Here is a 26,298-nt window from a genome sequence, read left to right on the forward strand (position 1 = left end):
TCCATTGGGACTTAAGTGGTCACTTAAAAAAAAAAAAAAAAAAGATTTATCTATTTTTAGAGAGAAGGGAGGGGAGGGAGAAAAGGATAGAGAGAAGCATGATCTGTTGCCCCAGGCACATGCCCTGACTGAGAATCGAACCAGCAACCGTTCGGTTCACAGGCCGCTGCTCAATCCACTGAGCCGCACCAGCCAGGGCCTAAACCGGTCGTTTCCCCTGGCAGTTCCCATCAACCCTGCTTCTAGAATCTGAAGCACTCTGGGGTTAGCAGAGGCCAAGACGTAGGTCAGGCTCACCTTTGCAGGACTATTGCTGAAGTAGTAGAAAATCTTTTCTCGAGGAGAAAGCGTCGTTTCACTTTTATGTGGGGAAACGTAGACAGGGTGACGGTGAGACAGCTGGACACGGCGAGGGGAGCCCGTTCTTACGAACGGGTAGGGGGAGAGCGGGGGGGCCTCCGCCTGTCAAAAAAAAAAAAACCAGTGTTCCTTAGAAGCGAGACAGAAGTTCTAGCCGGGTGTTTTTTTGAAATGGTTATTTTGACTGTAAGAGGAAAGAGATATAATAAATCCTTAGCTCTGTGGATGGTAAATAGTGACAGCAACAAGTAAACCTAAAGAAAACCATACGAACAGCAAACGTGAGTGCTCACTTGGTGTCGGTCACTCTCAGTACGGTATTTTTAGCACTGTATGTAATTTTTAGCACAGTGTGTCATTTAACCCTCAGTCACCCTGTAAGCCAGGGACTGCTCCCACTCCCACTTCACGTGGGAGAAACCAAAGGCGCAGAGCAAGTTAACTTGCACGGGCACCACGGCTGCTGAGTGTGGGGCACCCGGAACCCACGCCTTCTCTCTGGCGCTGTCCTCTAGTCTGCAGGGAACCCAACGCCATCGTCTTGTCTAATGTTACACAACAACAGAGATGGTATCAGTCAAATTACTTGTCAGACTTAACAAGAGAACTATTTGTAAAAGTATTTTACAGATGGAGCGGCTCAAAGGGCAGTGTCCCTCATCCCTCTCGAGTGAGGAGGCAAATGAAATGCTCCGCATCGAACTCACTATGTTTGCCTGGGAGTACTTTATGGCAAATGACTTGATCTGCTTTATGTAGATGTTGTTGTAGAACTGGATGAGGTCACCCCTCTCCTCCTCCTCCATGTCGCTGTTGGCGCCCGTGAGGCGGGTCGGTGTTGGCGGCGCGCTGCTGGGCTGCGGGACAGGCAGGGTGCTGCTGGACCGCATGACAGGGCTGGAGTCTCTGCTGGCTGCAGCGGGGAGAACAGACGGTGTCAGACAGAGGCGCTGGTGCAGACCGTTTTTAGAACGAAAGCTCACTAGGCTACAGGCAAACAGCTTCGCGCTCTACTTGTGCAAAGGCAGCAAATGGGCGCTTGATTCTTCGTCGTAGGAGGGAGCAGAGCACAGGTGCCACGTGAAGCACTGACGTCACCCCCAAGCCGTAAGTGGAGGCAGGGCACACTGAGGAGTGTCCATGCTAAGTCACAGCCAGTTTTCTAGGGCCTGGGCCCTGCGCTCAGTGGTGCACAGAAATAGTCAGGGTGGCACTTCCACAGCGGGGTCTCACTTCACATGCCGGGCCCCTGCCTGAGGCCTCCTCTAACTCCCCTGGAGGAAAATGGTCTGCACGGTTTGCCTCAAAGCTATGGGAGGACGGACAGACACCTTTGCCACTAAATTCAGAATTCTGTTTATTATTGCAGCAAATTCTCTGCCATAAGATAATTTCCTCTGTCACTTCACTTAGTAATCCTCAGTTCTCTAGCCTGAAAGGTAATGGAATCCCCTGACCGGACCGTGTGCGCCTCCGTCGCGATCCCACTCACCCCTGTCTTTCTGCTCTGTCGGAGAGTTCTGATGGCTCCTGCTGTCGCTGCCGCCGGAGTCCCTCCTCTTCTTTCTCCCCTTTATCAGAACACTTCTGTAGATCTTAGACGTGACACAGAGACAGAAATCAGTATTTAGTGAGCGCATCCTAGGCCGTATGACCTTCGCGTGTTACTTCTCACAACGACCCCAGGTATAAAAGTTCTCCTCCTCCGGGGAGGTTAATAAATGCAGCCAAGGTCATGCATGTATCCACAGATTCAGGGTTTATACCTGGGGCTGTCTGGCTTGAAATTCCAAGTACTGCCTACGGTACAACAAAGCTGTAATGGTACCCAACCATAAAGTGAAGTCGTTCTAAGCCAAATAAATACAAAGATCTCACATACCTACCCTCTTTAATAGTACTAAAGGTAAAATGAGTTTTAAAATTTGATTGAATATGCTGTGTTTCCTAAACCAGACAGAAAGATGACAAAGAAACCAAACAACTTCCTAATTTAATATCAGTTACTTCATATCATTACCTTTTGGAGGAAAGAGGACTTAAACTAAAGACTTCCTTTAAAGTCAAGTCTTACTTATTTGGCCTGGAGAAAAGGCTGCAGATCAACTCTGGCTAATGTTTTGTATTCATCGAAGACTAAGCTTTATTTTCAGCCCTGAGAGGAAATGCACTTACCTGGCTCCGAGCCTGCGGCTGAGTCCTGTAACAGCGCATGATGTTCTGGAAGGACTTGTCATCTTTCGTGACCTGGAAAAGAGAGGAAGAGGATTTTGAGGGGAACTGGCTTTCAGCAGAATGTTGTGTGGAACACTATAAACTTGCTCCACAGTGAAATTGGTGAAAACTGTATTTAAAAACCAGTCACTTAAAGTCTCTGGAAATGGCCCTGGGGGCACACAGGACATTCTACCCAAGTAGAACATGCAGCCACAACAGGTGGTCAGTGGTGTCTGAGCCGAGACCTGGGACGAAAGAGACAGTGACATGAAGATTTCACTGGAGGAACCGAACAGTGTTCCGCTTACTAGGGACCCGATGCAGTGACACCACCTCCTCAGGAGTCGGGAGGCCACAGAGCAGTGGGGGCGTTCCATGTGCTCACAGACAGACCGAGGACTCCGTCTCCAGCAGAGAGAGATACTCCAGAAAGTTCTTCAAACTAAAAGCAAGTGATGCCTCCAGATAGTGATTCAAATACAAGAAAACACCACCGGTGAAGATCATCGTGCAACTCTGAAGGCAGTACGGAATGTCTCCTTTCTTCTCACAGCCGTACAAAACGATGTATAGAACGCATCAACGGACCTGTAACCTGGGAACACGGACTGCGTGCCGAACACAGCCCAAAGAGCGAGCAGGACTGAGGGGACCACTGAGCAACCAGTAACGAGAGTCTGGAATGATAGGAAAGGTCAAATAATGAAGCATTAACTAAATATTTATACTGTCACACTGTACTCCCTCAGTTCCAAGTCAAGTCTTATGCAATGACAGTGCGTTGTTAAACTGATGACATTTACGGACACTGCGTGTATTCTAATACCACCACCAAAAGGATAAAGAGGAAACAGCTACTGAAAGTAGCACTTCAACATCTCACTGGAATTAAGTTAGTATAAAACAAGCTGAACATGTATGTGTACGTAGGGGTTTGGGGAAGTGGGGAGATGGTCCAAAGGTACAAGGTTCAGTTACAAGTACATTCTAGGGATCAGAGAGCTAATGTGGAGCATGTCACGCTGTGACCGTCATTGGCAGCAATATGCAACATTACAGACTGAAAGCTGCTGAGACAAAAGGAGAGTTACCAAAGGGGGACATTTCGTAATGATAAAATGTCAAAGAGAGAAGACTCAAATTACTAAGGAAATAATTTGATTAAAAAAAAGAGGGGATATTATGAACAACTGTGCTCCAACAAATTAGCCCCGAGGAAACAGACAAGATCCTAGAAAAGCACAACAGAAAGTGACTCCAGAAGAAGTAGGCAATGTGAGTGGACACGACGAGAAAAAGCCTCCATCAGTAACCTGCCCGCACAGAGAAATGTGGGCTCCGTGCCTTCTCTGCTGAATCCCACCAGACATTTAAAGAAATCCAGTTCTTCACAAACTCGTTCAACGTGCAGAGGGAACCCTTCCCGATGTATTACCATCCTATGACCAAGGAAGCTTTATACCAGGAATGCAAGCAAGGTTGGTTTCATGTATGAAAATCAATCAGCAAAACTCTCAAACCAGGATGAATCTTTACAACCTTGGACCTGTCGCTGTATTCTCAGACATCACACCAAAAGCGCAAGCAGCAAAAGAAAAACAAGTCTTCACCAAAACTAAAATGTTTTATGCTTCAAATAATGCTACTGAGTGAAAAGATAACACAGAATGAGAGAAAGTATTTGCAAATCACATCTATCTCATAAGGCAGTTGCATCCAGAATATATAAGAACTCCAAAATTTGACAACGGAAAGCAAACAGTCCAATTCAAAAATGGGCAAAGGATTTAAAGTTATTTCTCCAAAGACATACAAATGAGCAGTAAGCAGATGAAGAAATACTCCTCCTATCATTAGTCATCAGAGAAATGCAAATACCACAGTGAGACAGTGCTTCACACCCACCGGGATGGCTGGACTCAGAAACTCAGATGATGGCCAACAAATACGGTGCAAGACGCTCGGGCCCATTACTCACTAGGGAAAGAGAGACCGAACCACAGTTCCAGTCGATACCCATTGGAATGGTTAAAATAAAAACCTGGCTGGTGTGGCTCAGTGGATGGGGCAGTGGCCTTCAAACCAAAGGGTCACAGGTTCAACTCCCAGTCGGGCCACATGCCTGGGTTGTGGGCCAGGTCCCCAGTAAGGGGCTTGTGAGAGAGAACCACATACTGATGTTTCTCTCCCTCTCTTTCTCCAAAAATAAGTAAATTACTCTTTAAAAAGAAAACAGAACGTTGTCCAAGATGTAGACAAACTGGAATTCTCATGTGCTGCTGTGACAGACAAAATGGCAGTTCTCAAAAAATTAAACACAGGAGGTAATGTGTGACCAGCAACGCCGTTCCTGGGTGTACGCACAAAAGAACCAAAACCAAGACTGGAAAAGACTGGAAGACTTTTAGCCCCACGTTCACAGCAGCATTATTCACAGCAGCCAAAAAGTGGCAACACCCAAGTGACCATCAGTGGGTGAACGAAATACATCCATACAGTGAAATAGTATTCGGCCTTGAAAGAAAGCGACCACTCACACGACAACGCAAATGCTCTAGAAGACATGCCGCTAACAAACCAGGCCCCAAAGGACCAATATTGCACAGTCCCCCTTCCACGAGGCCCCTCTGACCCTTATACAGACAACGCAGGAGGGCGGTCCCCAGGAACTGAGGCCAAGGACAGTGGAGGGAAGTCACTTCAGCAGTGAGTGGCTTCGCGTTGCAGGGGTGGAAATGTCTGACAGAGGCGGTGGGTGCATGACACTGGGCATGCCCAAAACGCCAGGGGACTGTCCGTTTGAAAATGGCTCACTGTCACCTGTGTTCCGCCTCAAGTAATCAAAAAAAAAAGCCTGCTAATGAAGTGCCCGGGAGAACGCAGAGCAGTGGGACCCTCCCTGACAGCTGGAGAGAATGAAAAATGGCACGGTGACCACTGACCGCAGCTGGGCAGTCCCTCAGGCCTTGACATAGAGCTACCATGTGACCTGGCCGCCCAGCCCTGGACCTGCGCGTCAGTGAAAACATCTGTGCAAAAACTTGTGCACAAATGTTCCCAGAGAGCCCAAAAGTGGAAACAGTTCATTAGCTGGAAAATGGATAAAAATACTACGCAGTCATACAACGGAAAAGGATGTTTTCCACTGACCGCGGTGACAGCTGTACAAACTGTGAATGCCCCGAAGTCCACCGAGTTATTCTGAACGAGCGGGTCTGAATGGGCCGAGACTTGCACCTCAGTAAGGCTGCTAAAGATGCCGGGAGAGGGAGGAAGTGGCATCTTTTCCTTTATGTCCCCCAGTACTCACTTTCGCCATCACGTAAATGGCGCACAGTAACAGCTGGTCCAGGTGTCTGTCCATCATCAGTTCAGGACACTGCACTATGGAGAACTCAAAGCAGGTCCAGATTTTCTTCCTCAGTGTGTCTGAAATATCCAGCTTAATACAGAGATCCCGCAGGCGGATCCCCGCTAAGTGGTAAACCTAGCGAGAAACAAACACTTCAAACTGTGCATCTGACACATTTCCAGAGCCCGGGCCCCGGTAAACGTGCGCGAACAAGTACCTTTCTCAGGAACAGCGACAACGAGCTGGTCTTCCGGGGTCTCACGCCGCTGCTGCTGGGAAGCGGCCCTGGTTTCTGCTGCTGTCCACTGGAGGAGACCTGCTGAATGGCCACCGGACCTGAGACCTGCAGGGTTGCTCCTGTCACCTGCTGAGAGCTCAGGTTTCCAGCCAGGGCTTGCGCACTGAGGGGCTGGAGGGAGCCGGTCACGGCTTGTGCCTGTCCCCCCACGTTGACTTGGACGGGGAAGAACGTGATCCCTCCGTTTTCATTGGCGATACCTGGAGTTTGTGACGAAGAAAAAGGCACAAGGAAATGTTGACGGTGCGAGGTTCTCCAGGCGGGGATTCCGATTCCTGCCCCAACTCCCTTTCTGTCTGAACCCTTGTTTCATATCCTCACTCCAGCCAAATCGCGGGTAACTTTCTAATAAATGCCACCAAAAAACTCAGGAACCAACCATGCCTTCCTTACCTTGGACAGGAATGGTCACAGTTTGTCCATTGTTGGCTGTGACAGTGGCTGTTGCCATGGTGACCAAAGTCTGCCCGGGAACTGGTGTGACAGGAACGGCCTCCCCAGGCACATTCGGCACAGGGACAGCACTGACGAGGGGCTGCGGGGGCGCGCGCACCGGTGCCCCTCTGTCAGAGGGGCTGCCGTCGTCCACGAACAGCCGCCTTCTGGTGGAGCTGAGCGTGGGTGGGCTGTGCCGCCCGCCACCTGCAGGGGAAACACGACCGCCCAACTCAGGGAGGCGGAGCTGACCTCCCCCAAGCTGCTGGTAGTGTTCATGAACCAGTGCTTGAGCTACTTCATAATTTAAAAGCAAGTGAAAATTACAGGAGTCACATCATGGCTACACTCAAGTAATAAAAATGCAAGTGAAGGCTATTAGGAGGGCAACGTAGAGGAGCACCGGGCGACTTGGCCTGCCTGCGTCACAGTGCTCCGCCCTTCTCCACTCCGCCCTGGGCTGATTCGATCCTGGCTGTATCCTCCACTACTCCAGGGTCTTGACAAGGCAGGGGCAATCTGAAGTATTCTATTTTTCCATGATATTTTTGACCATATCCAATTTCTACCTAACACTCATGTAAAATATATGATTTTACCATAAACCCACCACCTGATAAGGCGACTTGATAGATTTGATATTCCTATGGTACCATCTGGGAGCATTTATTTCCCCAGTTTTATAAATCTTTGTCTTTGTCCACATATAGAAAATTACTAAAACTCGCCCCGGCTGGTGTGGCTCAGTGGACTGAGTGCCAGCCTGTGGACTAAAAGGTCATCAGTTCAAATCCTAGTCAAGCCCGTGCCTGGGTTGCAGGCCAAATCCCCAGTTGGGGGCATGTGAGAGGCAACCAGTCGATGTATCTCTTGTACCACTGATGTCTCTCTCTCCCGCTCTCCTTCCCTTCCAAGAATTTTTTAAAAAAAAGGAAATTACTAAAACTCAATAATGTCCTTCAGAAAGAATGACGATAACATGTTTTGGATTGAATTAAGCTTTGTTTATTTTTTTTAAACACCTTTCTTGAGATAGAATTCTCATACATTTTGCCCATTCAATGGTTTTGAATGTACTAATTCAGCGGTTTTGGTATCTATATTTTTAAATTGTGGTAAAGTAAAAAATAAGTAAAATAAGTAATAAAATACACTTTAAAAATAGGAATATAGTAATGCAGAGGATGCCTTTTACAGAGACACCTGTTACATTGTGCACTTCCCTGTGCTCTTAAAGAGCCTCTGAAAGCACTGCATGGCACTGTAACACATGGAGCACCTCCTTCTGTCTGGGCCCTACGAACTGCACTTACAGACTGAGGTGAAGTCATGTCCTCGGATACTATGCTCCCAAACATATACCTCATCATTTCAAACAGAACTCACTTCTTCCAAGTGCTCCAGCGTCCGCCCGAACCTCACTCACTCTTCTGGGGTTCAGAGGGGTACCAGCCACGCACACGTGTTCGTCTGCTCTTTCCAGGTTATGAGGGGGCATGACCTGTCGAGAATTGTTCACTCAGAACGCCAGGATTCAAAAAAGCGTTCTAATAAACAGCACAATAATAATATAGGGTGAAGAAACTATCTCGGCTCATCAGTTAATCCATCTATCACCTGACTTTTCCACTTCATACTAAAGTTATAATAAATGCTAGAAGGCTTAAAACTCTCAAAACCTAGTAAGTAGACAATATGTATCAACGTTCCTGGCTGACTCAGAGAAGTAGAGAAGCGAGCATTCTGAGATACCCAAACTTGATTAAGAGATCAAGACAGAACCCCGAACTCTCGCTCTGTCACTGGAAACTTGGGGCAGTCACCAGTCCCTTCTGACTCCTGTGTCCTGTCAGACCCAGGGTGGCAGGACCACATCAAGCCCAGACGCTGGCCTCCCGCCCTGCACAAGGAAGACTGACTGCTCCCGGGGAAAGAGGGTCATGAGGAGACTAGATATCGATGGACTGTCGTTGTAGAAGGATGTTCAGACATTTTCACAAACCTCTTCACACGTAGGGACTCTGTTGTCATTGTCTCTAATCCTGTCCCAGAGCGGGGACTCTGACTTCCATGCCAAATGGTCCAAGATCTGTTCTTCGATCTGGTTGAGGTGTTTAACCACCTCTCTGCAGAGGCCTTCTTCCGCTCTGATGAACACTTCTATCACCTGAGAGGAGGGAGCATGTCCTGGGTTAGTCGTAGTTATTTTTTACAAAAATCATTTAAGTGTAAAAAATGGGTAAACTTAATTTTCTACATGTTTATAAGTACAACAAAGATAATTTATAAAAAATTACAACTTTAGCCCTGGCTGGTGTGGCTCAGTGGATTGAGCACGGGCTGCAAACCAGAGGGTCACGGTTCGATTCCCAGTCAGGGCACATGCCTGGGTTGCAGGCCAGGACCCCAGTGGGGGTCATGTGAGAGGCAACCACACACTGATGTTTCCCTCTCTTTCTCCTTCCCTTCCCCCCTCTCTAAAAATAAAAAAATATATATATTTTTTAAAATTACAACTTTAAAGAATAGTACTATTTTGAAATAACTGTTCTTTCACAGTCTTTATAAATATTTAAACTACATGAATGACTTATATAAAATCATTTTATAGTGCTATATTTAAAAAAGTTTTAATGAAAGAACATGTCTTATCTGTTGAGACTGAAAACATTACTCTTTAAATTTCATACTTAAAAACTATAGCCCTGACCAGTGTGTCTCGGTTGGTTGGGCGTTGTCCCGCAAAGCAAAAGGCCACCATGTTGACTCCCAGTTGGGGCACAGGCCTGGGTGGCGGGTTCGGTCACAGTCAGGGTGCGTACGACAGGCAACCGATCGAGGTTTCTCTCACTTCGATGACTCTCTCCCCTTTCTCTCTCCCTTCCCCCCTCTCTAAAAATATATAAATAAATTAAAAAAAAACCCGAACATTCAGAATGTGCCACTATAAAAATGTTTTGATTGCTGAATCTGAATTAAACTTATACACTAAATATTAAGGAAACAACTACCAAATCAATGCCGTAACTCTGTGCCTCATGTGAAAGGTTAGTTTTGCTTCTGAAAGACACATTCAATAGTATTTACTTTCTGTAAAGCTAAACAAAGAGACTGCTATACAAGATTAGCTAGTGATACGTTTGCTAGTTTTTAAAAGCCTTCTTAAGCTCATAAAATGAAAGAATTCTAAAAGCCTTTATGAAATAAAAGGAACAAAGTGAAGCTTTACTGAGAACAGGTCTTCGTAGCAGAATTTATACAGTTCTTAAGACTGCTTTTTTCTCTGCTCCCCAAAGAGCAGAAATTATTAAACGTGTAAATTAAAATTAGAAGAAATGTACTTAGATATTAAAATAAACGAGATGGCTAACAACAGGAAGTTGGTCTCATCTACAATTTACTAATTAATATCAGATTTTTAAAATTACCTTGTAAAAGTGATAAAACGGCACATCAAATACTTCCGTAATATATGGAAAATTCCCAGGTGGCTTATAAGAAAAAGTGACAACCTCCAGGCAGCAGGCCATGAGTGATTTGTGGAATGCATCTTGTTCCAGAATATTCTGTGAAACAGTTAACATTTAGAAACATTAGCCTACTCAAACAAGACATTTCATACCCAGTCAAGTTATGCTCCGAGTTTGTGAGATGTGCTCGTTTTCTTCCAAAAGTTTTCCTGATACAATAAGTTCACTCTTTTAGCAACTTTCAAAAATCTTACACATTATGGAACAGAGCTGATACAAAAGATTGCGTCGCTAACTACAGCTCGCACCACGCTCCGGTGCTCTGGAGCAGGTGACGTGGAGGGACGTTCCACGGCAGTGCTTACACTGCAAGGCCACTGGGGCAGAGAGACGGCCGGCAGGCAGGGGACCTGGCAGGTGGCTGGGGACCAAAGTCAGCACATTTACTCAGGGTAACCCAATCACAGGTGATTTTCACCTTTCCTTTTTTCCCTTTGTATATTTTCCAAAATTGTACATATTTATTATTTTTTAATTAAAAACTTACATAGACACAAAACCCACAGGCAATAAGGACAAAAAACAGGTAGACTTCGTCAAAATTAAAACCTTTTATGTATCAGAAAATACTATGAATGAAGTGAAAATACTTGCATATCATATTTCTGGTAAGGGGTTACTATCCAGAACATGCACCCAAAAGAACTGAAGGCAGAGACTCAAATGGATACTTGTACATCAGTGTTCCTAACAGCATTATTCACAATAGCAAAAGGTGGAAACTCAAATGCACATCGACAGAGAACTGGATAAACAAAACATAGTATGCACATACATAGGTGATACGTGTGTATATAGTATTCATTCTTAAAAAGGAATGAAACTCTGATACGTGCTACAAGACAGAGGAACCCTGAAAACATGCCAAGCGAAATGGGCCAGACACAAAAGAACAAGTGTCATATGATTATATAATGTACCTAAAATAGGTAAAGTCACAGAGAGAGAAGCAGAACAAAGGTTACCAGGGGCTGCAGGGAGGAGTGTTTGGGGAGTCGCTGTTACAGACGATCAGCTCGGGGTGACGAAAACATTCTGAAGACAATTAGTGAGTGGTGGGGGTTACACAACACCGTGAATGGTCAGTGTGAGTGAGCTTTGCACTTAAAAATGCTTAAGAGGGTAAATTTTATGCAACTTTCACTACAATAAAAAAAATTTTAAATCAATTTCTCAGGTGAGTATACAAGTATCCACTTACTATCAACTGCTAAACTATAGCTATGTTTTATAATCCCTGTGTGTGTTACAAAATTCATCTTAAAATAGCTTTTTAAATTTCTACAGCTCCGTGTACACACACACACACACACAAACGTAAACAGGGACAAGGAATTAGAACAATTATTGGTCAATTTTATAGTTGTCTTTAGAATGTTATTTTTAAAATGAATTTAAAATATTTTCGAGCCCTGGCTGGTGTGGCTCTGTGGACTGCAAGCGGCCTACAGACTGAAAAGCCGGGTGGTTTGATTCCCATCAGGGCACACGCCTGGGCTGTGGCCAGGTCCCCAGTAGGGGGCGCGCGAGAGCAACCAAATGACGTTTCTCTACTTCCCGTCTAAAATAAAATCTTAAAAAAAAATCTCTGATGCAATTAAAAGTAAATATCACTTAAAATCGATTTACATTTCTTGACTAGTAAAATGTAGGACAAATAATTACCTTAGCCAAAGAGCAATGGCTGAATAGTTGTGAAAGTCCTACCTAAATATCTGTTATAAATATTCAATACTTACTAAGGAACAGTCAATATTCAATTTAAGGCTACACAGGGCTTGAATAAAACCTCTCTGCTGTTTAAAACGGAGTGTCTGAACCCCTGGCCAGAGCGCCGCTGCGTTTTGACACCCGGCCTGCCGCAGTGAGGCTCTGAGTGGGCGAGCAGAGCCGGGGCTGGAACCCAGGTTTCCCTGGGCGCCGGTCTTATCCCCTCAAAACCACGCAACACTCTCTTCTTCAGTAAAGGCCTCTTTCGTTTTGGGGGTTTTTGGTGGCTAGGGCCAACAGAGACGGCACGTTACTGTGCCAATCAATACACTGGTTGTTTACTCACAGATAAATCCATGTCTCCCAGTCGTCTCTGTTCCTGCTCGATGACAGTCTCTAACACTTTGTAGTAAAGCATCTCTGCAATACGAAACTGTCTGCTGGCAACCTCTGCACGAATAATGAAAAACAATGATTACATGCAAAGACAACAAATACTGTGAAAAGTGAGGGTTTATCTCATCCCCTCATCCACAAAATACAATTTAAAGCCAACACAGCTTAGTGCATGCACTTTCTACGGCTGCTATTTCCATGCCTAAAATGCTTTATTTTTTCATGATAAGCTATATTCTTCTAAAACTGTGAAATTAAATTTTCACATAAAAAACTATAATATCATTCCACTAAGATTCATATTTTTTGGGGGGGGAGTACGTCTGAACAGAGGAGTTCCATGCCAAGAGGTTTACTATGCCATTCATGTTTGTGCTTTTTTTTTTTTTTTACATCAATGTATGGTTGCCTTTTGTGCGTCCCCTGCTGGGAACTGGCCTGCAGGGAACTGGTCTGCAACCCAGGCATGTGCCCTGACTGGGAATCGAACCGCGATTGTCTGGTTCGCAGGCCCGCGCTCAATCCACTGAGCTACACCAGCCAGGGCTTCATGTTTGTGCTTTTATAACTCGTAACATCAACTCCCAGTGCAGATCTGAGCATGAAAATAGCTGTCCTCTGTTCTTGTTCTTAATATTTGGGAAGAGTCGCTATACTTCTATATTTAATCTCCAGTCTACAAATGAAAACCAAGGTTTTTCAAACAAAAAAAAGTCCCAGAAGATCAACATAATGAAGATACCGGTCTAAAATTTCTCTTATTGAGAAGAGCACAGAAACCACTAGGTTGACAAACAAACAAACAAACCAAAAACAAAAGCCATATTCTAGCCCTCAATCTAAAAGCCTCAACCTTTTCTTCATATTTCTGACTCAGTTACCAAGAACGGACTCCAGGCAGTTAAGCCTCCAGGTGAGAACAATACAGACCACAGTGAGCTTCACCTTTGGCAGCGTTACTGGCATCCTCATCCGGCTGGGAACGCTGAGAATACAGTTCAGACATTTCTTTCAGTCTGTTGGCAATAGCCTGGGTTGGATCTCTAGAACATGTCCTAAAAAAATAAGAAATTACCTAATTTAAAGGTCTTACCACGTTACAAAGTGATAAACTGTTTACAACTCTGTATTTTTACTAACCTATAAAAATAAAACACAATGAACACAAACCACACACCCTCCAAGCTGATCCAGGGGCCCCATACGGCCTTAACAAAGGTGCTGGGATGACCATTGTCAGTGATGAAAATGTCTTGTGTAAAGTCACGCCTTTTACCGCAGCAAGTTCAGAGACCCCACCCAGGGCCCGTCCGATGTCCAGACCTGGCCCCACCCGACACATCTGCAATTACTCGTGACAAAAACCGCTCCAACTGTCTCCCCAGGGGCTGCCGTCTCTGTTACGGCGGCCCGAACAGACTGAGACGCTACGCTGAGGGAGAACTCTCATCTTCCAGCCGTACATCTTACACCGCTACGCCACCTGCAGACGAACCACCGTCCTCAGCATTCGGCCGACACAGAATTAGTAATGAGTACGTGACTGAGTACGTGACGGCACTCACAGTGAAAAATTACAACAAAAAACGAGGGAACAGACCACAGCCAAATCTTAGAAGGTGAGAGAGGCTCCAACTAACCGCAGGATCCGCTGCAGCTTCCCCCCAGGTACTCCCCGCAGGCCCACCAGCAGGGTGTGGAGCCGGCCCACGCTGTGTGCAGCTGTCGAACCCGGGGTCACACAAGGGCTGCCGTCCCTCGTGTGCCGCACGCCGGCCAGTGGGGTGGAGATTCTAAGTGCTTTGGCCTACGCAGGGGAAAGAGAAACACCAATTTTAGGTCAGAAAGACTTTTCAATTCCTTCACAAATGAGAATTGAAGGCGATCAGACTTTGTGTGTCCTATTAAACTTCAGTGCTCCAAATATCACCATTCTTGGAATTTAAACATAACGCCACTAAGAGCCACCGTTCCCACGTGAAGATATGTGAAAGGACAATGTGTGTTGAGCCAACTAAAACGTTTGCCCCTTCAAAGTCGAATCGTTAAGGTAAAGCACATTTCCCCATCCTCCCTCCCTTAAAACTTGAGCACGAGGGCAAAAGAAAGCACTAAAAAACTAAGAATATCTTTGAGGAACAGCTAGCATCTACTATTTTTGTAAATGCCCAAAGACTGACCAAAAAAGGCTGAAGATAAACCTGGCCCAAATGAAATCCGCGATTTAACGAAAGTCCATCTACGTGCCCAAACCGGCTGCAAAGCCAGGGCAGAGCGCACACGGCTGACACGGGCTGACATGGGCTGACACGGGCACAGCCGGGCACAGGAGGGCCATCCTGACCCGCCTCCGCCGGCAGTCACCCGACTCTGTCCCAGTGTGCTCCCTCAAAGTAGACAAGGCCTCGCATAAGTTTAAGTCAACATTCTTGAATATAAACATGAAAAATATATAACTTAATATCAAAGAATTTAAGCATGACTATACACGTTAATAAAGTATCTTTTCTAATTTTTCCAACAAACTCTTAAAGGTTAAGATAGCTCGAGTGTTTTTAATATTTAAGATAAAGCATATTTCCCAATGCATTAAATGTTTTTATTCTAGAGAGAGCTATAAAAACACCTAGCAAAAATTTCATCTGGCAACACAACCATTCAAGTTTGAAATACAGAAAAGCACAGAAATTAACCATACAAAAATAAATGACTACGCTTTTCTGTCACTTAAACAGTAGAGTCAAGACCTCCACTTTGTTTCAAAGAACTTGATTCTACACATTTTCCAGGTCGGTAAGATGACGTGGGTAGATCAACTACATTCAGGGGGCTGCTCCCCGCCTCCTCCAGGCACCGGGGCCAAGGCCCAGCTGGGAGGGCGTTTCCGAAAGCAACAGCAGCCAGCAGCATTTCACCACCTGGCCTACAGGTGGCAGTGGTCCCACAGTCCTCAAGGTCCCACCCTGAGCGGATGGCTCCAGGACACAGACACACACAGCCCTACCCTCGGTAGGGAACTTCATTCCTGCATCTCTAACGTACCTCCTCCACTTCTCTACTAAGATGCCTAAAAGACACCCCAAACCTAAGAGGCTCTTAACCCTAACTCTCGATTTCTTTCCCCAGATTTGCTCTCCTCCCTCAATAAATGCTGACAGTAAGTATTCATGGAATGCCTACGTGCCAAGCGCTGAATACAGTTAGTCCCCGTGAAGCTTACAGTCTAATGCAGGGAGACAAATAAACAATTACCCCCATCTCTCTCTCTCTCTCTCACTGCCAGACAAACCTTTTCTTTCTACTTGCCTACCACCAGACCGTGACACATGCTAAGAGTAAGAGGGAAAGGAAGTCCGAGGGGTGCGGAGGACACTGGCCACTCGTTCACGCAGCGGTCAGTTATGGCAGCCACTGCATTCCTACCACGCTGGGCCGCTCTCTGTGCCCCCAGAACGCCGACCATGTGCCCACCTCGCGCCTTTGCACCTGCTGCGCTTTTGGCTTCAGATACGGTCTGCAGTCGGTCACAGGACTCCCTCCCTCACTTCAGTCCACGCGTTTTACCTCCACAAAGACGTCTCCCGGCCACCCTATCCACACAGCGCACGGCCCACGTGTTCTCCCTTCTCCATGACACTTTGTACTGTTACTCTGTAGTTCTTCAGATATCATCCATCTGATATCCTGCGTATTTACCTTGTTGGTTACGCACTGTCTACCTCACTACACTGCAACACAAAACAGGACCTTCAGCATCACCAGGGTGCAGAATACAGTCTGGCTGGCACCTGGAACACGTTAACAATATGTGTGGGATGAATAGCCAAACCAGTCTGAGGTCTGACCTCACAGGTGAGTTACCCCACGCTACCACCCACACCGCCCGTGGGGGCCCGGTCAGAGCTGCTGTCTGCAAAACCGCACAACAGAAGGGACACCCTCGGTCTTCTTCACCTTCAGTGTCTGCACGAGCCAATACCACGTGACCCCCAAACTCAGCTCACTGGGATGTCCAGGCCTACGGAGGCTCGGCTCCTCCAGTCTCTCACACAAAGGCCCCTACTTTGGTCAGTGAGCAGCCTCTAAATGCCTGCTATTTCCGACATGCAAGGGCTGTTCATTACTGCCCCATGCTTTCAAACCAACAATCATCAGCATGAATGGTTCATTTACACTTGTATGAAATTCTCTTCTCTCAGATTTGGCCAAACACTTTGAAAGTTAATGTCGACAATAAGTAAATCAGCACACAAAAATTGAGGGAACTTTTTCATTGAAGGTGAATTTTCTCTTCCACAACGGAAATGAGGAAGACCCGCACACGGCTGCGGAACGCGACAGGCCCCAGCGGCGCACCCCCCGAGTCTGACCTCCCGGCCCGGCTCACCTTGTCGTACTGCTGCTGCAAGATGTTCTTCACCTGCGCCCTTCCGCTGTTCTCTGCTCCTGAACCGACACTCAGACACCTGCAGAGCGTCCCAATCTCCTCTTCAGCATCCTCTCCAAGAAATACCCTCTCATCTAAGTTCCCAACAGATAAAACGTACTCCTCATAGGCCTTACTGATGGCTTTACTACAGGAAGGGGGGAAAAAAGGCAAAACACACTCAGAACTGCCATTTCAGTTCACGCTGTAGCCCACTTAATTATTTTTCTAAATTTTTTTTTATTTTTAGAGAAAAGGAGGGAGGAAGAGAGGGTTAGAAACATCAATTTGACAGAGAAACATCAATGGGTTGTCTCACACAGGCCCCAACCAGGAACCAAACCCACAAGCCAGACATGCACCCTGACTGGGGACTGAAGCAGTGACTGTTCCCTTTGGGGGACGACGCCCCACCAACTGAGCTACACCAGCCAGGGCGATCCGCCTGATTATTTCGTATTTTTATCTGCTACAAGTTCTGTTAACTTCGTGAAAGTTCAACCTCAGTGGGATCACTGTTAGGGGTCAACACTAGGAGCGGTCTCACCCTGCACACACCCCCCCACCCCGAGGCACACCCTGCGGACAGACAGGCCTGGGTGGGCCACTGCACCACCCTGCCCCGGGGCTCAGCTTCCGGTGAGAAGCCTAATGTTCTCCCCTTGCTGTTCCAGGCATCATTTTTCACCTGTACAGCTCCAAAAGAATTTCAAAAGTTATGATCTGAAAGCTTAACTACTAAAGCTTTCGAGGACATCAATACACCTTTTTTTACCCTCACCTGAGGACATGCTTATGGATTTTAGAGAGGGAAGGGAGACAGAGAAACAGCAATGTGAAAGAGAAATGTGGATAAGGCTGCCTCTCGTACGCCCCCTACCGGGGAACAGAACCTGGTACCTAGGCACGCGCCCTGACTGAGAAGCAAGCCTGTGACCTCCTGGGTTTATGGAACGACACTCCAATCAACTGCGCAGACCAGGAAGGCTCAACACAATTTGTAATAAATTTAAAAATGACTAAATTAGAGTAATAGTTGAAATTTTTATTGTTTCCTTGTATCTACCACAAAGCACGTTCTTAATGTCCAAGGTACAAACTATAAAAACACTAAACTTTGAGGTTTTCTAAGCACATAATTAAATATTAAGATAGGTTTCTTATTAGGCCCTGGCTGGTGTAGCACAGTGGATTGGGTGCAGGCCTGCAAACCAGAGGACCGCAGTTCGATTCCCAGTCAGGGCACATGCCTGGGTTGCAGGCCAGTTCCCAGCAGGGGACGCACTAGAGGCAACCATACACTGATGTTTCTCTCCCTCTCTCCTTCCCCTCTAAAGATAAATAAATAAAATCTTTAAAAAAAATAGTTTTTTTTTAACAGAAGTACTCACAAATTCTCTCCAAAGTTGCCAGGCTCTAAAAACCCAGTAAGATTCTCTTCTTTCCCTCTAAGGAGCTACGGATGGAAGAAAAGGTCCCTAAGTCACCACGTTAAATCAAACCTTTCCCCAGAAAATCCTTTCGCATCATTCTTTATTAATTTCGAACCTTTTTCTCACAAAGCTTCCTTATGTAGGGCTTCCAGAAATGCTCCTTTATTCCTTTTGCTTCCAAAACTAGGCCGTCGTGTAAAGAGCAGAGCTTCTCGATGACACAAGGCGGGGCTTGGGGAGGTTTAAAGTCTTTAGCCTGGAAATCTTCAGACAGGCCTGTGACGGACAGACAGAACAGAGGTATCAGGCAGCATTCACACTAAACCAGACTGCGATGAACGAAAATACAAAACGCGGAGTCTGATCGGCATGAGTTACCGCTGCATAGACAGCTAACAGTGTAGAAGGGCCGGACTTCACTCCAAATATGCCTCAAAATAGCAAACAGAAGTCAAGTGTTCCACTACCCGAAAGATTTAGTTTTTCAATCATGTATCCAGAGGTGGTTAAAAAACTACAAAGATCTAAAACCTACAAATACATAAGTTTGCAAGTCAGCCTCACATTCAACTAAAAAATACCCCTTAAAAAATTACTATCCAAAGTGGACAAGCTGCTTATATACTTACTTGTAATGAATTATGTGTGTTTATCATATTAATTTACAGCTAATCTTGGCCCAGTGTCAGTGGGGAAAAAACAAGGGGGAAAAATGAAGGAAAGCAGCTACACAGAAATACCAAATGGAGTTAGAAAGGATATGGGAGAAAAGGCAGAAGACGAAGAACGATAAATTTACTAAACCAGGAGCAATTTCAGTAACTAGCTCAACTTCAAAAATCTACTCTGCGAGTCAGACTGTACATAACTGGACCCGCCCAAGCTGACAACCACTCACAACCCTACCACGGCACTGTTCAAATGGCAGCACTGTTACATACTAGTAATGGTACATAACAGTAAAAAACGTCCCCCCGAAAAGCCTACTGAGGTCTGTGAGGCTCATCCTCCACCACCTGTCGCAGGACGGGTGTCCCCCACAGTGGTCCCCCCAGTGCTCCCTGCCTCGCTACCACAGGCCCGGGGCCTCCCCAGGCTGCTCTGGACGGCATCCAGGGAGCCTGAGGTGTTCAGGGGGTGCTCGTTCAGCTTCACGTTGCTGAGACCACGGATACAGCCCGCCAGGTCCTCAGTCAGGGCTCCACTCTCCTCTGTCTAAATGCCCATCCCATCCGGACTCTGGGAAAATCTAACGAGGTCCTGGTTCCGTCCAGCTCCCGCTGGTGTTCCCAGCCACGCATCAGGGCAAGAATACTGATGCGTGGGGTCGGTGCTGGTAGGCTGGCCCTCCTGGCGTTCCTGATAGTGGCGGGTGACTGTCCCATGAGCAGCCTCAGCCTTAGTGGTCTTCCCACCTGGACAGGCCAGCACAGATGTCACTGGCCCCGGGGAGCCCAAGCCCTGGACCGGGGATCCAACTGCACACCTTCACCACTGCCCGGCAAACCCACACAACGCCGTCTGGACCCCGAGGACCCAAGCCACCACGCCACCCACGAGCCGGTGCTCATTCCAGATCACAGTCTTCTCTTAGTCTTTTTAAAATTTTTATTGTAGAGAGAGGAAGGGGGCAATGAAAGAGATGGGAGGGAGGGAGGAAGAGACAGGAGACGAGAGAGAGAGAGAGAGAGAGAGAAACATCGAACTGCTGATCCACTGATTCATGCATTCACTGGTTGGTTTTTCTATGTGCCCTGACTGGGGATCGACCCTGCGATCTTCACAAAGCAGGACACTCTAACCGACTGAGCTGCCCAGCCAGGGCTGCCTAACTTGGTCTTAACAGTGCTTCTCAAAGATCTCCTAAAAGACATCCCTGAAGCACCCACCCTGGGCTTTCAGAACGGTGTTCTTGGTGTTGAGGGGCAGTGGCCATACCTGGATGGCCTGCTGGAAGTGCTGTGTGCAAAGCCTGAGGTGGCCTCGTCAGTGTTATCCACGCCTACACCCGTGCCTCTGCGGAGAGCCCGCACCCCTCCCACTCCTCGGCCCTGCTGCTGTCCTTCAGCGTGAGGACCGTCTTGAAGGGGCCGGCCTGCTTGGCTGCAAAGTCTCTGGCCTTCTACTAGTTACCATGGGCACGCCAGCCAATGGTGAAGGGGTTGGTCCGGCCAGGGACAAGGTGGAGATATTTTTGCACATGTTGGGCTCCCAGAAGACCGTCCCACCAAGAATGTTCTGGACGGCTCCACAGGGACACTTTCACATCTTCTTCAGCTTGAACTCTTCCACGTGGGCCTCATTGGGGGTGATGGTGGCACACTTGGCAGCCTCACTGTGGCCAGCACAGAGTCGATGGTTACCTGGTCTTCAGTTGGGTCAAGGTTTAGGAGCCCCAGGTCAAAATACTTGAGATGAATGTCCACATGGGGCAGGAGGGATTTCCTTGATGAGCAGCCAGACACCTGGGGTCATCTCATTGCCATCCATCTGCAGCACTGGCCTGGCCAGTTTGATCTTGTTGCCGACACAGTGGCACCATGACCGGTCCTGCAGGTTGGAGCCCCACGCTCTGCCAGACGAGGTACAGTACACGGGCAGCCCGTACCCCGAGCAGGCAGGCAAACTGGGTGGGCGAGACTGAGGGCTGGCCCCCACTGCAGCCACCTGGCGGGGGGCTGCCCGGACCTAGCCATTCCCACACAGCTCTCACCTAAGAGCTGCCGGTCCATTTTCCTTATTTTAGAACCAGAATTACTCTTTGGTGGCAAAAAATCTAAAATGAAGATTCTTTCAGTAAGCTCATTTTGAGCCCTTTCAGTACACCAGGCATAAAGCTCCCCAATGTAGAAAAATGCCATCAGCTTTTTCATCATCTTTGTTACTCTGGATTTCCAAACTCCGTCTTCTGGTTGAGTATGTATTTCAGAACCTTCTAGTGGTCATGTGAGACTTTGAGGCATTTGCAATTGCTTTTTCCATAAATATTGTTACAGACACCTTGACCCCTAGTTATAAGAACTACGAAAAGCAACAATGACAGAGCCTTCAAAGCACTCATGTGGTCTTTAACACTAAGAACCCCGTACCATGCACAAAACTCCCAAGAGTAAACATGACACAGAAATGTGAGTTGTCCGATAATCTTTGATTTACAAACTTACCTTTAAAACCGGGGTTCAGAAGTTCTTTACGATTGGAGCACTGAACGGCGTTTCCATAGACTAAGTCCAAAGCACACAGCAGAAGGTGGTAAGAATTGACCAAATCGTCACTAATCATGGGGAAATTACCTACAGGATTATAGAGTCAGAGAGGTAAATATGTGTCAATTTTATAATGTTAAAAACAATTTCTCCCTTTCATTAAAATGAAATTATACAACACTGTACCAAGAGGACTCAAGAGCTAATGAGTTTTGGCAAATTTACATTTTGAAATACTACTCTTATACTTTAATCAATTACTAAGAATTTAATGAAAAGTAAAACTTTATTAAAAATGTCATTCGTTCACTCAGTATTCATTAAATAAACATTTATTAAATGACTAGTAGCTGATCAAAATTGTATCATCCTTGGTTTTTCCTTTGAAAACTTGGGAATAAAACTTCACAAGTTATCTCAAACTGTAAGAAATTGTTTCATATAAAAATATTGTCAAGAAAATTCGTAGAAATACTTAAATGTAAGTAGCTAAAATTACTCACGTGTAATTTTTTTTATGTATGTACTTTTAAAAGACCATAGCCTCTAAGCAGACTCCTAACAATAACATTTTAAATACTTTTCTACATACGAATGTAAGGTAATATAAATTAATGCAACGGGACTACAATTAAAGATACTTGAGATCCAGAACTGGTGTCCCACAAATCGTGGATGCTGGACAATGAGGATCCACGCATCCTCACAGCATCCTCACAGCATCCCCACAGCATCCCCACAGCATCCTCACAGCATCCTCACAGTGAGGATGCTGTGAAAACAGAAGCCAAAACTTAGACCCAGAGAAACATGTTGTGTCTGCGACACTGGTTTACGTCTAACAGGGAGAACAGTTTTCACAGGCCGTTCAACAGTCTTGTCATTCTTCGAAATTAAGAAATATCTCTAGTTTTATAACTTTGAGGATATCCCCCTATTCACTAAACACTACATGTGTATACTTCATATTGATTTTCCGTTCTTATAACAAGATGAATGCAACTGAAATAGCTAACACACATGCACAGTAATCATTCCGACCCTCAACATCTGCGCACTTGAATGCTCCCCCAAGTGTACGCACACAAACACACACTCACACTGCTTTGCTTCAGGCTTTTTTCTCCTTTCCGCCAAAGAAAGTGACCTTTACCTCAGCCTACTAGGATAATTCTGTTTTGTACAGATAAAAACAGTCAATCAACTTAAATACATCAACAAGAAAAAATATTTTTCTGTTGCCAGAGAGGCAAACGATGATTAATGGGTTAAACGTCACATTGATGAAACCACACTAACCTACTTGGCTCTACTCTAAATGTTTTTAATATTAAAATACACTCAGTTCCTCAAATGTGAAACAGGAAGCGGTGGCGCTCACGGGTTTCAGGCTGCAGCGCCCGAGACAAGCCCGGACTTGTCACTGCTGCCCACTGGCCGTGGAGGGCCACCCCGCAGCACAGCGGGGCCCCACGGAGAGCCGAGACGGCCAGAAGGTCAGAATCGGAGTTAAACCCCAGGGCTGCCGCTAGTGACGCACTTCGCATTTCAAACCCTAACTTCAGAAAGAATCTCGCTGTGAGATAGTTCGTCTTCCAATCAACAAAATAACCCGTGTCGCCTCCAGAGAAGATCTGGGGCTCTCATACGAGACAGGGAGTGGCACCTGCTGGTCTCTGGGCCGCAGAGCCCCCCACGGGGACAAGCCTCTGGCGAACACACTCCAGGAGACGTCCACACAGGAGAACATCTTCTGCCAAACACCTACCATCAGGAACTGAAGGAAACCGATTCAACTGCTCTCTGAGCAAAGGCCCTAGAGAATTCGCAAAGATCCTAGTCCTGGATTGTGAGGGGCAAAGGCTGCTCGGATCGAACACTTACAGACTAAATTAATAGTCAGCTAAAACTCAGTTAACTGCAGAGAAAAAAAAGATGCCACCCCAGCTGATCGAGTGAGACCAAAATCAATGGAAGGACAACGAAGTTACTTTAAAATAATTTACATAGTATATTCACTGCCCATTACACATATGCCATAGAAGACCTACATGAAACCAGAATCCTAGAAGTCAGATACGTACCTGCCCCGTCAAGTGACAAAAGTCACCGTAACACACACATCACACCGCCCCGACCAGCCAGAGGGGGCAGCAAGCGTCGCCGCCAGTACAGAAACGGTTCACACGCTCCTAAGCCTTCCTTTCCTGCTGTGGTCACATCACCTTTGTCTCCACCAAAGAAACACGTCAGCGTGATGGAAAGCAAAATACCTAACTGCTGACTTTTTGTGGAAAATTCTTCTTTTCAGTGAAGCATGCAGCTCAGGGACGGGAGGATGACCTTTCAACTAGCCAGCTAGAAAGGAGCAGTGTTACTCAGACAAAGGACACAGCCGGACCGACGGAATGACATGTTCTTGCCGGAGGGCCTGCACTCCCTGCAGGAAACCAAGACCTGGGAGCTCTGGGGTCAGACCCTCCCTCCGTTTGCGGCAGCTGGTTTCTGGGGCTCGGCTGCCTCACCTCTAGTGTAAATAAGCTAGGCTACGTGACCTAATAATGAGAATCTCTTATTCATGAGACTCCTTGCAGCTCTCAGGTTTTTAAAAATGTTAACTGCATTTTATTGGGCTATCTTAATGGCAAAGGCACCCTGGGCAGTCTCCAGGGAAGAGAGGCATGTAAAGTATCAATACGTAACTGCACTTTCTTTCCTTCTTCAGATTACCAAGAATTAACTCTTCGGAGAAATACAGACGGGGGGGAAAAAAAACCCCAAAAACGTCTTTCGCTGAATGCAGACCTTGAGTAGGTTAAGTGAAATGAGAAAACAGGAAGAGAAACTAAAATTGTACCTCGAGGCATTTGGTCAAGCGCCTTTATCTGCACAAGATGCCGAAGGGAGTCTGACCGACTGAGGAGGACCCCTCCCACCCAACGAAACAAGACTTGTCTCATGAAAAGTGCAGCTTAAGGTAGAAGCACTGGAACGCTGACGTGCTTCCAGGCTACGATCCAGAAAACGCACGAGGGTAGAAGAGATATTATCGCATAAGAACAAAATGTGAAACTTGCCCATTTCCTAAGAGAAGCTTTGGACCTTGTAAAGGAGTAAAAATACTTTTTAAATAAAAAGGCAATACTTAACAAAGAACCTGTGGATAAAACCACTGGGAAATTTTTCAATACGAAGCTTTTCCTGAGACACATTCTAGATCGGCACAAGTAGTACCCAGACATTTAAACAAACTAATACCTAAAGTGACGCTGTTCTTCCCTTACCTTTTGCATATATGAAAAGCACCCAACAAAAATGGAAAACTTCAGACGCAGTACAGGGCTGTCGCCTTCGGGGGAGAAAAAAGCCAGGAGATAACAGAAGAATTAGAAAAAGACGTCACCCATGACTGTACATTAGATGGGAAACAAAACCCACAGTTAGAGGAAGTCAGAGCTGATTCACCTCCCTGGGAAAATGGGCGAGGACTTCTACTGCAACCACTAATGGGTAAGGAATCAGCTGGGAGCCCGAGAAAGAGCTCATTTCAGAAAGACAATTCTTACCACCTGTCTACTAATGGACAATGAGTTAGTTAAGTCTGTAGACTTTGCAGACATGATTAGAAAGCACAAATTCGTAACAGTTTCAGCTTCCCATTGTCTCCCCCAATCCAGCTTCTCAACTTTTCACTGGTTAACATCGTAATATAGACAAACCACTTCGTGGGGATTATTTAGTACTCAGTTTAGACATAAAATTCAAATGACAGAAATAGCCCTGCCTGGTGTGGCTCAGTGGATGGAGTGCTGGCCTGTGGACCAAAGGGTCACCAGTTTGATTCCCAGTCAGGGCACATGCCTTGGTTTCAGGCCAGGTCCCCAGTAGGGGGGCCCGTGGGAGGCAACCACACATTGATATTTCTCTCCCTCTTCCTCCCTCCCTCCCTCCCTCCCTCTAAAAATAAATAAAATCTTTAAAAAAGAGAGAAATAATCAAAATGTCTTAGAATACAGAGAAAATGATACAAATACTCAGTAATAGAAAATCTAGTAGTCAAATTCCACACCCATTTATTTTGGTGGAAATACGTGTTCTGACTTTTGCATTTTTGGTTGCTTAAATGAAAAGTAAAAGTTTGTATAAACAGAAATCCCACACAATTTACAATATGAAAGCCAAACCCTTCATGGCTGACATATCATGAAAAGTAAGAAATTATTATTTTAAAAAGCTATCAGAGAAGTTATTTATGAAATCACATTTTTTTACGACTAGCAAAATAAACTATAGGACAGAAACCAAGGAATCAACACCGTGGCCCAGACAGACACGTGTGTGCCCTTAATGAGCAAGGTAAACGCATACCGCTGCTTTCTTCCTCGTGGTTGACGAGGCTGCTCCTCCTGAGGATATTTAAAAATTTCCTGGAAAATGGGCTCGTATTTCTTAAAAACCACAGCAGACACAGTGAAGTTCCTTTCCAGTCTCTCAGTGCGCTCTCTGAAATGTTGGGGTAGGTTTGCCATTTCTTCCCACTTCTTCATCTTGTTAAAAAACTCAATTAAACTGATATTAAAAAGAAAAAAATATTCTAAATTAACACAAGTATACAAATATGACTAAAAGTAAATAAAAGTGAACTCATTAAATTATATTTCCGACAGTGCTATAAAATCAAAACTCATGCCTCTGAATCTCCAACAGATTGATTTCTCTGCTTTCCTAATCAACCTTTTCTTAAATTACTTTTAAATTATAAACTTAAAAACCAGTAATTAACTAGAGTAACACAACCGACATTCACGTATTCAAACGCCTGATTTAACAAATACTAACACAGTGGATCAATTTTGCGGCACCTGCGTCTGGTGGTGCTGCAGAAACAGCCAACGTTAGCATTTGCCCTCCTCAACTCCATTCCCCTTTCCTCTT

At 45.9% G+C, this 26,298-nt stretch overlaps 1 protein-coding gene across 4 annotated transcripts in view; it reads right to left on the minus strand.

The window, feature by feature from the left end:
• The window catches only part of RBL2 (RB transcriptional corepressor like 2), a 55,768-nt gene that overhangs the window by 25,175 nt on the left and 4,295 nt on the right, over positions 1-26,298 (minus strand). For all 4 annotated transcript variants that reach the window (XM_037141554.2, XM_053663260.1, XM_053663259.1 and 1 more), the window contains exons 3-21: positions 25,732-25,932; positions 24,648-24,712; positions 21,322-21,450; positions 18,273-18,433; positions 18,116-18,180; positions 16,686-16,872; positions 13,939-14,105; positions 13,244-13,353; positions 12,249-12,352; positions 10,091-10,228; positions 8,665-8,829; positions 8,049-8,163; positions 6,621-6,869; positions 6,147-6,427; positions 5,888-6,064; positions 2,536-2,607; positions 1,853-1,955; positions 1,068-1,273; positions 298-462 (exon numbers count right to left, since the gene is read on the minus strand). In XM_037141554.2, the coding sequence (XP_036997449.1) occupies positions 298-462; positions 1,068-1,273; positions 1,853-1,955; positions 2,536-2,607; positions 5,888-6,064; positions 6,147-6,427; positions 6,621-6,869; positions 8,049-8,163; positions 8,665-8,829; positions 10,091-10,228; positions 12,249-12,352; positions 13,244-13,353; positions 13,939-14,105; positions 16,686-16,872; positions 18,116-18,180; positions 18,273-18,433; positions 21,322-21,450; positions 24,648-24,712; positions 25,732-25,932 (2,860 nt within the window). The remainder of the gene's footprint in view (positions 1-297; positions 463-1,067; positions 1,274-1,852; positions 1,956-2,535; positions 2,608-5,887; positions 6,065-6,146; positions 6,428-6,620; positions 6,870-8,048; positions 8,164-8,664; positions 8,830-10,090; positions 10,229-12,248; positions 12,353-13,243; positions 13,354-13,938; positions 14,106-16,685; positions 16,873-18,115; positions 18,181-18,272; positions 18,434-21,321; positions 21,451-24,647; positions 24,713-25,731; positions 25,933-26,298) is intronic.

Source organism: Artibeus jamaicensis, unplaced genomic scaffold (genome assembly GCF_021234435.1).
Source record: "Artibeus jamaicensis isolate MK-2021 breed Jamaican fruit bat unplaced genomic scaffold, CSHL_Jam_final contig_3152, whole genome shotgun sequence".
Classification (NCBI taxonomy): Eukaryota; Metazoa; Chordata; class Mammalia; order Chiroptera; family Phyllostomidae; genus Artibeus; species Artibeus jamaicensis.